This window comes from Pipra filicauda, unplaced genomic scaffold (genome assembly GCF_003945595.2).
Source record: "Pipra filicauda isolate LSUMZ 115617 unplaced genomic scaffold, ASM394559v2 scaffold6_size6359152_pilon, whole genome shotgun sequence".
NCBI classification, from domain to species: domain Eukaryota; kingdom Metazoa; phylum Chordata; class Aves; order Passeriformes; family Pipridae; genus Pipra; species Pipra filicauda.
In genome coordinates this window covers 6,221,205-6,236,073 of record NW_024104865.1, presented here as the reverse complement: position 1 = coordinate 6,236,073, position 14,869 = coordinate 6,221,205, and the positions used below count along the sequence as shown (strand labels likewise).

Below are 14,869 nucleotides of genomic sequence, written 5' to 3'. Positions count from 1 at the left end.
CCATGAGAAGTCACCTCTCAATAAACTGTATATGCTGAGCCTCAGTAAGCTTCACATTACACAGTGCTGTTTGTTGGATCTTTGATTATGTTGTGGTTTTCATTTGAACTGTCTCCAGTAGCACTGCATCTCAACAAAAAAGATAGTTTTCCAGTCTTCTGGCAAAATACCTGTTCTTGAGTGTTTATAAGAGAGGTGGAAGTTCAGCAAATCTTTAATTGTTGAGTAGTTTTAACCTTACTTAGTGATGTACCTTTTGTGCCAAGATAAACAAACACAGGGACAAAGTCCCCCTCCCCATACCATTTAAGCTGGGATGGTAAGGAGGAACCATTGCTTTGTTTTTCAGACGGCCACTGTTGTCTGATCTACAAACCTTGATACAATTGGAGGACAGTAGTTTGTGTCTTCTGCAGTGATTTAATTTGATGTCTTCTCTGTGAAGCAGACATTTTTCTTTATTTGGATCGTCCTTGGTTAACTAAAGAAAATAGTAGAGCAGGTATATTTAGCTGAACAGAATGTCTGTATTTGATATACTAAGTGACTAGGAAGAAGAGAAAATCTCATTTGAATGGGGTGAAACTATGACTTTTTGCTCTAATAACTTATTCTGCTTATGAAGTGGAAATCAACAATGAATTGTGATGTGATGTTGTTTATGAGAGGTTTTAATTGAACTGACACTAAACAGTATTTAGTTGATGACAGGGACAATGCTGGTGTTAGTTTGTGATATTTGTAAAGCAACTGTGGAAATGAAATATGAGATGCTGCTAACAACATCAGAGTTATCAATAGGGGTTTGTACAACATAGTTTGAGCATTTAGGTCTTTCTGTTCACAAAAGAACACATTTGCATTCTGTGGTTCAGTAAAACTAGTCATCTTCTTTGATACTTCTGATCACGCATGAAGCGCATGAGCATGAACTGTGTGTGTTGCCTTTCATGAGGAGGAGAGGAGGTGTGATTCAGTCATGAGAATAGCTGTAGGATGAACAAGAACCCTGCTGAAGCTGATTAAATGTTTAGTCAAGGACTGATACTGTGCTGTAGAATGTTGTAAAATTACTTTTTGACTCCTTTTTACTGGGGTTATTCAAAATATGAGGAGTTACCAGATTAGGAAGTGCACTTCTATTTAGGTTTTTTGTTTCTAAAACATGAAGTAAGTTTACTGTTTTAAATTTCTCTACTTTGTTTGCTTAATGCAGACAAATTCAGTTTAAAGAATGTCATGTTATTAGGTAAATCAGAGGTAGGAGAAGAGAAGCAGCAGGCCCAGCCTGGCAGAGGTGTTTAGCTACTAGCTAAACACTAACTAAACTAGGTAACTAGCTACTGCCTGTAGATGTGAATGGCTTTTTCATGGGGGTGATTGTTCCTGTGTGTTCTCCTACACAGAAATAATAATCCATAATATTTTTTGTTCTGAAATTTTATATCCCAGGCTTCAGTCCATGGCAGATTTTACAAGGCCATATTACACACTTTTAGTAAAGTAGGTTTAGTCAGGGATCATATAAACTTTTTTTTATGTTGAAGTACAAAGAACCCTTGTTTCATTTCTGCACAGCCTGGATGGCTTTTTTATTTTTCCCTAAGGAGATTTCCCTCCCCTCCCCCCCAAAACAGACAAAGAGGGGTAGAACAATAAGATGGGCAAGATATAATTAAAACGAGCACCTTTTCCAGTGTAGTCAGCAGTTCAGTTTTTTAGTTTCTTAAGCCTTTTCATGTTGAGCTGAACCCCATATCCTTTTACCAGTTTGTATTTGTACTTGAAAGTACTTCTATGAAGCAGAAAAACCTAAAGTAAGACAGACTTTGTCAAACCTTGTCAAATTTAAAAATAAAAAATTAATTTCATTCCTTTCTTTCCATTCCTCCTTAATTGCATTCAAAGTACTGCACTTAACTCTTTTTCCTGTTCTTTTTTGACTGTTGTCACACACTTAATTCCCCATTCATTAATTGCTTCATTGTTTAATTATTGTAGCTGTTTTTTCAAGTTTCTTTCCGTTTACAGAAGTGCTAGGGTAAGAAACTAGATATTACAGTTATTTAATACATAAGCTGCAGGAAAGCATTGTATGTGTGCTGCTCCTACTAGTTCAGTCTCTGCACCCTTCTTTGTGCAAAAGTAAATATTCTAAAACAAGAAGATGGTGATAGATAAGGCATTTCACAGTACAGCATTCCCTTCCAAAAATGAATTGGTCTTGTGGTGTTGCAAATGGTAAAAGACATGGTACTGAAAATTCAGCAGTTGAGAAGTCATATAAAGCAGAATAGCACAGCAGCTATTTTTGGCCATTTTCATTTATAATCCTAGCTATATTTTTAAATAAAATTAAAAAAAACCCAGAAGCACTCTCCTCTGTTAAGAATGAAGGAATGAACATTGTTTTCAGAACTGGCATAATCCACTTCTGAATGATTTTTAGCAACTTCAAGTGATGTTTCTCTATCATAAAGGAAATATCCCACATAATTTTCAAAATACATATGTGTTTCAAAATACGTATGTGTGAACTGTGTATTTCTTTCAGGATCACACCTGTAGTAATTATTTTAAATAGTTTTAAATATAATTAAATGTAACAAGTCTACCAACATTTTTAATGACAAATACTTTTCACATTATGCCGGTGCTATCTAACAATATTTATCTGACATAACATCAAAGTAGATTTTTATGGAAGTGAGATTTATTTGAATTCTGTTTTACACAAGGTACCATATGCCATAGTCAGTAATTGTTTTAAAGTTATTAAGACTGCAAAGCAAGCTCATGAATTTAGGGCATACCAAATTTAACTGTACTATCTTGGTCCATCTCTAGTGCTCATTCGTATCATAAGAAATCTTCTTATCTTTGTGCAGCTTTTAGCTGTGTTTCCTGTGAACTGAATGCAGTACATGCTCTTTGGGACAGTTACTGGAGTGTTGGCAATCCAGCCATTGACTGGGTATGGTTAGATATCTGTGTATTTACTGAAAGCTTAAAAAAGTTAGATTTTTAAACTATACCAATAAACAGTGTGCATTTCAGTAATCATGTCCAGGAGGGCATTCAGGTATGAGATGGAGGTGGTCTCCCAGTCCCACTGCTACATTTCCATTCAGCACACAAGCACCTCTGCCTCGGAAGAGCCTTTTCTGACTGGAAAATATAGGTGCCACTTGGATCACCTTTAAGAAGTAGGAAATTGTATCACTCTATTTTCTTGAAATAAGATTATTTCTAGTTTAGTTGGTTTGGATTTTTTTTGTTGATAAAAAGATCATCTGTAAGTAAAGCACAGCCAGAGGTGCAGAATTCTGTAAAAATACAGGATAACCACAGAAATAGCTGTAAATATTTCTATAGTCCTTTGATCATTCTTTCAATGGAATTTAATTCAAGCTGGTTTGCATGACAGGGTTTTTATTCTTACTGGTGTAGATTCTGCACCATCAATGTCTATAATTGGATTTCACTATTTTAAAATTTAGATACCATCTTAAAGCATTAGATGAGTGTACAATTATTCTCCTTGCTTGTAATCTTTCCACTCCAAAATTGCATTCCCAAAATGCACCCTCTTTGCAGGTTAAAGTCTAGTTGTGCTGGATCTCCAAAATCTTTTAGCTTCTTTCTGCCATGTAAGTTTTGATATCTTTTGGTTTGGGTAGCGGTAGGGAATGGGGCTGCCAAAGAGAGAGGGAGGCTGGAAAGGAAGATTGCAGAACAGTAAAATTCCTTCCATCCTCTCCACTCCCAAATTGGAGGTTATTTGAAATCAGTACTGCCTTTTACCATTTCATTCGCAGCAGTTGGCAGTTTTTATATCCCAGAGAACATTTCTTGGTCAGTGGAGGGCACAGGTAACAGAGGATCTGTAATAGCTGACTTCCTGAAATTGGAAGAGCAGGAAAGCAGGTTACTAGCAGGCAGTTGAGCAGTTCAAACCACATCAGCCTCAGTTTTGTGATCTAAAATATATGTATTGCAAGGCTGTTTAGTACTCTGCTTCTCTTTTTTTGAATATATTTTAATTTGTATAGATTTCTGAAGTTTAAAAACAGACCATCCTTAAGATATGGAGGCTTTTTCTGAACATGTTTCCTGAATGAAGAGGAAAATGTGTCACCAAATATAAGAAGGGATCTAGTATTTTAAAAATAGCTGTACTCAGAGAACTATTTATTTCTTAGTTGACTGATTAAAATGGAAATAATGCTTAGCTAATAAGGATAAAAACTTTAAACCTTACTAACTTTTAAGTTTGCTCCAGGGACTTAGCTTATCCTGTAACAACATATTCATGATAGTTTTTATATGAGCACAGGGATATATTTTGACACAGATATATGACCAAGAAGATCTATTTTCTGCTTAATCAAACCAAAATAATCTTCTAATGCTGTGTTAGGATCTGACCCATGGCATGAATGAGAAAGTGGTATCTCTAAATGTCACAATATTGATTGCAATTATTACCTTTAAGAAAGAGTCATATAAGACGTCTCGGGCTCTGTGAACTCAGTGGTGTGGATGGTTCTTGATGAGATTAGTGATAAAGATGTCAAGACAGCAAGAGCTATGAGATGATGTGTTGTGCTTACAAGGCACTGTTAGACAAATGAATTTTGAAGTAGTCTGATAGTAACTGTTGCAGAGGACTAGCAGTTCCTTTTTTGTAGAATACAGTATGGAAGAAAGGATGTGATTATTCATTCTTTCATGTTCTGGATGTAAAGAGAGGATTGGCATTTGGTTTTGGGGAAGATTCAGTAAACTTGAAAGACAAATGCTTTGCATACCTTCGTAGTATGGCAGAAAAAGAAACTATTCTAGGAATATAAGGAGAACTAGAGCTTTCTGATATGCAGAAAACTATTGTGTGTATGACAATGTGTTTATGATTGAGTTAATCTCAACTTAAAATTTTGAAGTTGTCAGTAAGAATTGAATTAAATATTCCTAAATAAAAGCAAGAAGGAAAAATGGCAATGATTAAATTTCTTAAGAGTTTTGTGGTTCTTTTAGATAACCTCAATCTCGCTAACACTCAGTCTCCAAGGCATATAGCTAGGACTTTATATCAGCCTTGGCAAACTTCAGTCATACAGACTGTACTTCCTGCAGCACAAACTGTCTTTAAAAGTGATTAAGAACAGTCGAGTAATTGAAGAACAGTTTTAAAACACAGTCTTAATGAAGTCTGACAGTAGACAAGAGTTTCTTTCATAGTGCCCTGCTGTTTAATTCCCTACAAAATGAGGCTCTGCTGACATTGCTGCAGACAGACATGTGCTGGGGCTCTTGTGTGGCTGTAGAGCAGCGGTTCCAGCAGGATGCTGCGAGGGAGCCGTGTGGTGTCAGACCAACGGCGTGGACTGAGGCTGTGCAGAGGATAGTGCAGAGGGTAGTGCTGAAAATGGGAGTAGATCTGCTCCGAGTTTCTGTGTAGGTGCAACCCTGAGAGCCTCATCTGGTTTTGCTAATTCAGCTACATAACTTTGGAATATGTTGTCAGAGTCTCTCTCTTCAGAGAGAATCCCAGCTGTCTTGCAGGTAGTAAAATGATTTCTGTAGTCTCAGTGTAGTACTTTTACTGGCAGTTGGTAGAAGAAGCTTAATAAACTGCGTAAGCAATTGGCATGCAGTGCAAACTTCAGTTTTACTCTCTGAATCTTAAAAGCATTAGATGTTTCTTCCAATTTAATATCTGCATAATGGATATGGATGGCAGGATATGCTCCTGCCAGGTAGCTCTCAGCAGCCTTTAACAGGCTAGCATAGACTTCCAGAGCAATGGCGTTTTTCCACTCACGTTATCCATCTTGTGCCAAATATGCCGAGCCTCAGTTTTTGCACAAGGCACTGGTAAGAGTTGTGCTTCGGGCCTGTGTTTCCCCGGCTCTGCGGGTCATGATTCGGGCCCAGGGGTGGAACAGGCGGCATGTGAATGCAATGTGACGCACCTTGCTCCTGCTCCTGAACTCAATGGCTCTTGCCCTGCTGTAGCAGTATGGCAGAGGAGTCCTCCAGCCTGCCTCTCCCTCTTCCTTTGTTTCTTTTTCATCCTTTTACCAATGTTCCTCCCATTGTAAAGAACAAGATGGAAATTCATTCTTGGACTATTGCTCCTGATTTTCTCCAGTCAGGGAATCAGTAGAAGAGCACCATTATCCCTGAATTTCATACAGGCAGCTGTGGAAGACAAAAACTCCCTTCCTGTTCATGCCAGGTATGGTAATTCTTCAGCCTCCTGTGCAGTGTATTTGCAGTCCATTTTTTGGCAGGTATTCTATAGGCATGTTACATTATTTCCTCTCCTGCTTTGCTGCCTTCTCCGCTCCTTCCCCTAGGGTTACTCTCTGGAAGTGTTTTCTGAGCTCTTGTGTCTGCTGACATGGCACTTTGATTTGCAGGTTAACATGGTTGATCTTTTCAGAAAGCAATTTTAAATGGTTGTTCAGTTATTACATATATGAATGAGCTGATAGACACAGGCCATTTAAAACTATGTAAAGTATCTGAATTAGGAAAATGCTTCCTACACTCCTATTATTTTCTTCTTGTTCTGGAAGGGAACAAACAATTTTCAGCTTTTAGGCTTTGACAGCTTTTAGCACTTCACTGGATGCAGTGTAAGATAGTTCTGTCATGCTGCTGTCCATTACCAACTCCCTCAATTTTCAGTGAGGTTGGACCTGTGTTTCTCTTGTCAGAGCTGAGCATGCATCCTCAGCCAGGGCTGTGGGTGTTGTAGAAGGCAGGCAGTCCTTCTTGTGTACCTGTGAGTTGCTGAATTCAGTCTTTTGCTAAAAGGTCAATCGTGAGCTCACACACTTCAACCTTATGAAACAACAGTGGGGTTTTTGTTTCTTGTGCTTTTTATTTGGCTTTTTAAAGTTCCAGTTCTCAAATCTGTTGATTTGAACCTACCCCTTTTGTTATCTTCTTCTGGGCTCAAGGTACACACTCAGTGATTGAAGTATCATGCAGTTTTAGCTCATCATAGCTAAGAGACCATAAGTCTAGAGTATGTCAAAAACAGTGCACAGAACAGATACTTTGTTAGCTCAGAATGTTGTCATTTTGTGGAAATAAAATTTGAGGAAAAGTATTTTTCCAGTTAGTTGTATTTACGATACACCCAACAAGCTGGATTTTTATGTTTTTATCTCCATCTCTGTTTTGTACCATGTCTTAATAATAATGCTTCTAAACAAAACAAACCAAAATCAAAACATTTGGTATTATCAAAATGGTTGTTTGTTTGTTTGTTTGTTTTTAGTTTTCCTTTCCATATAAGTGCGACTGCATGGGGCAACCCACTGTTGGCACCTGGCTCTGGTAGAGGTTTCCTAGCCATTTCTGTTTCCACTAGAGCTTTCTCAGTTGAGCCTGTATCACATCTCTTGACTTCATTGTCCTCTTTTGAAGCCAACTTTGTTGTGTATTTGCTTTACAGTGTGCATATGCTCTTGATCGAGAGGGCTTAGGTATATAGCTAAATACTTTTAAAGCTGTCCTAACTTGGGATGGTTGGAATGTAGGAAAGAAATGTCCATTTTTGGTTATGCCTGCAAAAGGTAAAAAAAGCCTCACGGTGTTTTCACTCTTGTCTACACTAAAGTAAAATATGAATATAAATTGTGATTCTTTATTATGCGTGTGGCAACGTGTATCTGAGGCTGCAGGTCACCTCACCTGGCCTGCTCCTAAATCTTGCTACTGTCTAAAGATACACAATGGCTACCAAGAGAAGAAACTTCTTTTTAAAATAATTTCAAACTTTAATGGAAGCTATATTGTAACAGGAAGCTTTTAAGCTGGGAGAAATAGATCTAGGCCATTTCCTTCCCATGTACGTAGCCCTCTCTGATTCTTTTTCGGGTGATGTTATTATTGAACAGAATGACCACACATCCATGCCCTTCCTATTTCCCACTTTGCACTCCAACTGGCTGGCTGTCCACTCAATTTGGTACAAAATGGTATGCCCATTGCATTGAAGTCAGCTGTGAGGCTTCAGCCCAAAGTGCATTTTTGAAGGAATCAGAAAATTTGGAATCTGAATGCTAACATGTCTCATGTAAATATAGGTTAATGAGCTTTTGCAGTGGTTTGTGAATAGGCTGAATTTTGGTGGGTGGGTTTCTGCAAGGACAGCGAGGTCACCCTGCTGGGCTGCTGTACTCCTCTGTGGCCTATTTTGCACCGTGCCTATTAGATAACACCAATATTCAAAATTCCAAAAAGAGAAATCCCACTAAGCTTTTGAGCAGTTCTTTATTTACATTAAATAAATGTATGTTTAGGTGCTATTATTTTCTCTAATATGTGCAGCTAAATAACTGTCATAATTTCTGTTTATGTTTTTGTTTATCTGGTAGAAAAGAGTGGTGGAACAGCTTCGAAAGAATTTGATAGTGAAGCAGGAACAGCCAGACAGTAAGTTTCAAATACAGCCATTGGCACAGTCAGAAAACAAACTACAGACACCACAGCCGCAACCACTACAACAGCTACAGCAACATCACCATCAACAGCAGCAGCAGTCCACTGCACCCTCTCCAAACGTGATAGGATCACAGGTAAAAAGCCATGATAATTCTTTTCCTCGCTAACGGTGAAGTTCACTGAAAATTAAAAAAAAGGGAAAAGTGCGGAGAGAAAACTGCAAACTTTCACTTACACTTGTTAGTGTACCAATATGAATTTCTTCTTCTATGCATATGCAGATATGGGTCTTGTGGGGTTTTTCTGCAATAACCTCCCGAGTCAAAAAAATTATGTTGTGTTAAGAAGTTGAATCATAACTTCACAGAAAGAAGGGTGACAGTATCACCTTCCTTAAAGTACATGAAAGTTTAGTAAATGAACCTGTCTTTTCCACAGTTGTATGAATGATTGTCTAACCATACCCAGTAGGTACACACTGTATGAGGCGTATGACTAAAATCCTTTATTTTTAAAAGATGAACAGAATGCCCACTGGATCTGTGAACAAAATGTAAGAAAACAGTTCCCTCTTCTTTCTGCTTGGTTTTTTTTTTTTAAACAGATGTAACTCGTATCAAATAATAATTACCTGAATTTTCAAGGATTTGTCTGAGAACGTAAATTGTTAATTGAATAGTTTAAGTTTTAGAAAGCAGTGTCTTTATTGGGAAGGTAAAGTAAATTTCAGTATAATATAGGATTAGAGACATAATCCCATAACTCTAAAGTGAAAGTGGTCTGCTGTCATTGAGAGAGAATTTTCAAGTTTCTCCTGTTCAAATATTTAAAATCCCAAAAATATGCTAATAAAATAGCTAGAAATTGCAGGGAGGTGTTCTGTAAAAGGGAGTGTATCTGAGATCTTCTTTTCCTGTTGATGCAATCTTAGGAGTTCATGTTTACTGGGATAGGCAGATGGCAGAATTCACCCATGAAGTTTACTTTATGCACATTGCATTGAATCACACCCACAGTTTTCACCGGTTGGGATTCTCATTTTCCTTTTTCCTGAAAGCAGAGGAGGGAGAAATGGTTGGACTGTTAGTTCTCTCTTTAACTCAGCAAGTTGGTTTGGATGCACTCTAAAATGTATTTGTGAGGCTTAGCTAGTTGTATTTTTGAGAAAAGAATGTTGAAGAAATGAAGCAAATTTAACATAAGGTAAATGCATTTCTGATCAGCAACAGCAATATCTAAAGCTAAAACACAACAAAGAAGTAAATATTACCGTGTTCTGAAGTATTTCTAGGCAAACAACAGATCAGTCTTAGCTGTATCACTGATCTCTGTTTTTCAGTCAGGAAACATGGCAGCAAATGCAGTTTCATGTGTTTCTCTGTATTCCACACTTTGCATTCATGCATTAACTTCCAGGTCACCTCCTGGGTTGTAAAATTTAAGTTAAAGAGCCCTCTAGCGAAACAGTCCAAAAACTGCTGCATCCTTCTGACTACTATTGGTACAGTAGTACTTGGAAAATAATTGCAAACTGAAAGGCAGGTTGTCCTGTCACTTGGACAAATAAGCCAGTTTTTATTCTTAACATTTTATATTTTTATTTACATTGGTAAAATTCTGAAGTACCCTCACTAGTTTCTGCACACATTTTGCATCTAAGGTTGTGCCTCTGTCTTGTTGCCTCTCAATCTCTTTCAGCAAAGAAAGGTCAAAGATTTTGTCTCTCTAGAGAGTTTTTTGGTGCCTGCTTTTGTAGATAACACATTTTTCAAGGCTATATCAGCAAAGAGAATGCTTTCAATTATTATTTTCAAAGTAATCAAATTTAGAAATCAATATATGCCACCTTAACAGTGACATTTCAATATACTTAATATAGTCCAGTAAGAAGGGCTTTTAAAATTTTCATAAAGCAACAAGCCTGCTAAGAGGTCATATTATTGCAATATTATGTGAAATAATGCAGGCTTACTATGAATGTCACATCAGTATGAATTCATGCATTGACTACTTTTTAGAATAACCGAGGTAATTAATGCTCAGCAAAGTAACAGGGATATTCAAATTCTGTGATCTTCTGACTGGAACTATACTCTGAGGTATATATACTATACTATACTATACTTAGAGATTTAATAGAACCCCTTGAAAGAGTCAGTCTTGTATCACATGATTGATTACACCTTTCTTTAAAATGTTTATGGTTGAATGTAATGCTTATGAAAATGATGCCATGTTACATCTCATTCTTGAATAATGTTACTGCATTATAGGAATAGAGCCTCTTGCTTTGGAGAAGGTGCAACAGAGGTCAATAAGAAGCCCTTAGATCTCAGATAAAAAGTTAAGGGAGTTGTTCATGTTGCAGCAAGGAAAATTTAATTATGTCTGGATTTTTTATAAATGTATAAAACACATTATCCTTTAATTTTGCATTATACAGTGATTTTTTTCATACTTGGGCATAATTTACAGGATATAGTTTAAGCATTATGAAATTAGAGGTGTGAAGGTAAACTGTGGGTTTTTTTAAGGAAACAATATTGGTGAAAATACTGAGGAATCCAACTGGAAATATATTGTTTTATTAGAAAGAAGAGAATGGTCTTGTATGATTAAAATCAAGCAGTCTAAATCAGGCACGTTCAGAACACGAATAAGACTGCCTGATCCCTGGTTTTCCAATATTTCCTCTGTCAAGCCTAATCATAGAGTCACAGAATCATAGAATCAGCTGGGTTGGAAGGGACCTCCGAGATCATCAAGTCCAACCCTTGATCCACTACCACCGTGGTTACTAGACCGTGGCACTAAGTGGCACATCCAGTCTTATCTTAAAAACCTTCAGAGATGGAGAATCCACCACTTCCCTGGGCAGCCCATTCCAGTGCCTGATTACCCTCTCTGTAAAGAATGTCTTCCTAATGTCTAACCTAAACCTCCCCTGGCACAGCTTAAGACCATGCTGTCTTGTCTTGCTGATGGTTGCCTGGGAAAAGAGACCAACCCCCACCTGGCTACAACCTCCTTTCAGGCAGTTGTAGAGAGTGATGAGGTCTCCCCTGAGCCTCCTCTTCTCCAGGCTGAACAGCCCCAGCTCCCTCAACCTCTCCTCATAGGACTTGAGCTCAAGTCCCTTCACCGACTGACATCAGGAGAGAATGGTGATTACTTAGTACTAAGAGCTTTTGATCATGCCAATAACTGTTTTGAAGATGCAGTGCCAATGGAGTTTTACACCAAAGAGAAAAGAAATAAGATCACTTGCCATTCTGTTGAGTGTCACTTGTCGTGGGTTTTCGGTTCGCATTGTGTTCTGGTTTTATATGGAGACTCTCACCTTGTTGCTTTTTGAATGAGATTCATAATGTCTGTTTTCCCTAGCGTCTTAGAAGACAGTACATTTTAAAACAAAATTATGAAATAATAGTTGTTTTAACTTTGGAATTTATGGGCATAATGTATTCAGGCATTTCAGATAAACGTGATTCAAACCCACTCTTTTTAAAACAGGCCAAGAGCAGTCTCGGTGTCACATATATGTTCCAAAACTAGCCCATTCCACAGAAGTTAAGCTTAATTGCCTGCAGGTGGACAGACTAACAGACAACTCTTACAACTTCAGGGCAGCTCTACCAACACTCTTAGAAAAGAAGGTTCAGTGCTAGATAACCGTATGTATGGCTAAAACTGAGATTGGAATGCCCAAAATAAAAATATATTTTTGTTTTTAAAGAAACCAGCTTATGAATGTTTTTCCTCTCTTCCTCTGATTATGAGGATCACTGTAACTAAAGTTTCCATTTGAAAATTAGAGTTTTACTCGATGAGAAGCTGATTTGCTTGTATGTTCCATAAACTTCCACCTTATAGGTTTGATGTTGACAGTGAATGTTTGGAAGTAATATGAAACTAAGAGATCCAAAATGCATATGCCACTAACACTTAACTGTAATTTTCTCAGGAATTTGTTTTGATCAATCTGCATTGCTACAGATGATTAAACGAGACCAAACAGGTTTGCCTCAAATGAGAATGCTTTCTTGCTATCCAGTTTTTGGAGGTATAAGATAATGTCCTTGTCAGAACAGCAGGTAGATAGGCTCAGTGCTACCTTTTCTTTCTCACACTGTCTATTGTTTCTGACTAACCAACCCACGTCCTGTCTGATACGGAGTGTCTCTGTCTCTTACAGTGTATTTTCTGTTTCCCTTAGAAAACTGTAACTACAGCTTCTATGATCACCACTAAGACACTACCTCTCGTCTTGAAAGCAGCAACTGCGACCATGCCTGCCTCTGTTGTGGGTCAGAGACCTACCATTGCCATGGTTACTGCTATCAACAACAATCAGAAAGCAGTCCTCAGCACTGATGCGCAGAATGCACCAGTCAACCTCCAGACAACAAATAAGGTCACTGGGCCAGGAGCTGAGGCAGTCCAAATAGTGACAAAAAACACAGTAACTTTGGTAAGCGTTTCATGTGTTTGCCCTGCAGATATGTGTGGGTTTGGTTAACAAGAGGACTATTGGAAAAAAAATAAACAGTCAGGTTTTTGCACAGAAAGGAGGACAGTAGGGACGTAGTTAACATTGTTAAAATGATAGCCTATAAGAAAAAAATTTACTCTCCACGTTGGAGAATTTTGTTTGGGAGAATACTGGTTTGCCTTATAGAATTAAATCAGTGCTATCATCACCTGTGTAAAGTTTGCCCTGTTAGTAATTTTTATTCATGGGGCAGCAGTGATTGCTTTGTCCTTATCTAATCTATGTGGCTATGTTCTGCAAAATTCCTACTCTTCTCTTTGGTAAAGTAGATGTCAGACTTTCTTCATTTGATCAGTTTGGGTTTATATCCTAATTTTTTTTGAGTCAATCTTGCTCTGGAAACCGGGCATTGTATAGCATCATGACAGGGAAATTTTACTTCTGAAGTAAGGGCTTTGGCTTCACTAAACATAAATCCAATTTATCCTTACTGAAAAATACAGTTTAATAATGAAAATGGAAGTAATTTTGCTTCCTAATGAGGCATATGTTTGTGATCAGAATAGAGAAGACTATTTGAGTGGAGTTTTTTCTACTGTTCTTTTCTTTTCCTATGTCATCCCTTGCACCACTCTCATCTGTCCTTTGTGTCTATGCTTCATTTCTTTGCTGAATAACTCACTTAGGTTTGAGGAAGTGATTCTGTTTTAATAATAGTTCATGATCTATGTTTCTGTAGCAAATTTCATCAGAAATACCAGAATATTTTCTCAAGCATTAATTAATCATTACAAGACCTTTTTGAAGAAAATTGTAATCTTATGTGGGTGGGCAGAAGTACAGACGGGTGTAAACTAACATGGACATTAATTTCAGAGAATCTCCCCAGGTACTCAGGGTAGCTTGTCATGCTGTTCAGTGGTTAATCACATGGCAGCTCCATGCAGCTGATTTCAGTTAGACAGGGAAGTATTTAGGATTCCTTAATATCATATCTTAATTGCTTCAAAAGAATGGCCTACAACTGAAAATGTCAAGTTGTGTATTTAGAGCCCCTCATAGTCCCATTAATATTACCAAAAGAATTGTAACTTCCAGATCTTTACTATTTGAATGAGATGCTCTCTTATTCTTCTGTTTGCCATGCACTGTGAAAGGACCCTGGTTTATATAGCTGAACAAAGCTGAATAAAGTCTGTTACCATTTCCTGTCTGTTGTAAAGTCAATTTTTAATGATTAAAACAAATAGGAGTTTTTATTATCTTCAAATGAAATGGTTGTAGATTGCAAAGCACAGTACAGTTGAACTAAAAGGAAAGATGCCTGCAATTTATGAAGCAAGGTGTGTAGGAACTAGAACGTAAGATTAGCTCTGTCTTTAATACATTCCTGATGAGAACCTGTTTATAGAGTAGAAAACCAAGGACATCAGGTCTGAAAATACATTCAGGACGTTGATTTTGGTGAACAGCTTCAAAGCTAGCTTCCTCTTACTGAACTGTCTTATGTTCTTATAGCAGGTTCAGGCTACGCCTCAGCCCATAAAAGTGCCGCAGTTCATCCCTCCTCCCAGACTTACTCCTCGTCCAAATTTTCTTCCGCAGGTGAGTATACAGAAAACAAAGAATAGTAGAAAGAAATTATAGCATAGATAGAAGATACTTTTGACCAACACTGTGTCAGTGTTTATTGCTGATCTGCTGGAGGTTTGGGGATGATGCCAAATTGGAGGATGCAATACTCTTGAGGGCAGTGCTCACATTCGGAGAGCCCTCGACAGGACAGAGGAATGGGCAGGAGGAATCTCTTGAGCTTCAGCATGGAAAAAGGCAAAGTCTTGTACCTGGAATGGACTAAGCCCCTGCACAGGTGCAGGCTGGGGACTGACTGGCTGGGGAGCAACACAGCTTAAA

General features: G+C 37.8%; 1 protein-coding gene across 7 annotated transcripts in view; it reads left to right on the top strand.

Moving 5' to 3' along the window:
• Positions 1–14,869, top strand: part of PHF21A (PHD finger protein 21A) — a 129,825-nt gene that overhangs the window by 94,607 nt on the left and 20,349 nt on the right. For all 7 annotated transcript variants that reach the window (XM_027750159.2, XM_027750161.2, XM_027750160.2 and 4 more), the window contains 3 exons: positions 8,397–8,597; positions 12,680–12,934; positions 14,474–14,560. In XM_027750159.2, coding sequence (XP_027605960.1) covers positions 8,397–8,597; positions 12,680–12,934; positions 14,474–14,560 — 543 coding nt within the window. The remainder of the gene's footprint in view (positions 1–8,396; positions 8,598–12,679; positions 12,935–14,473; positions 14,561–14,869) is intronic.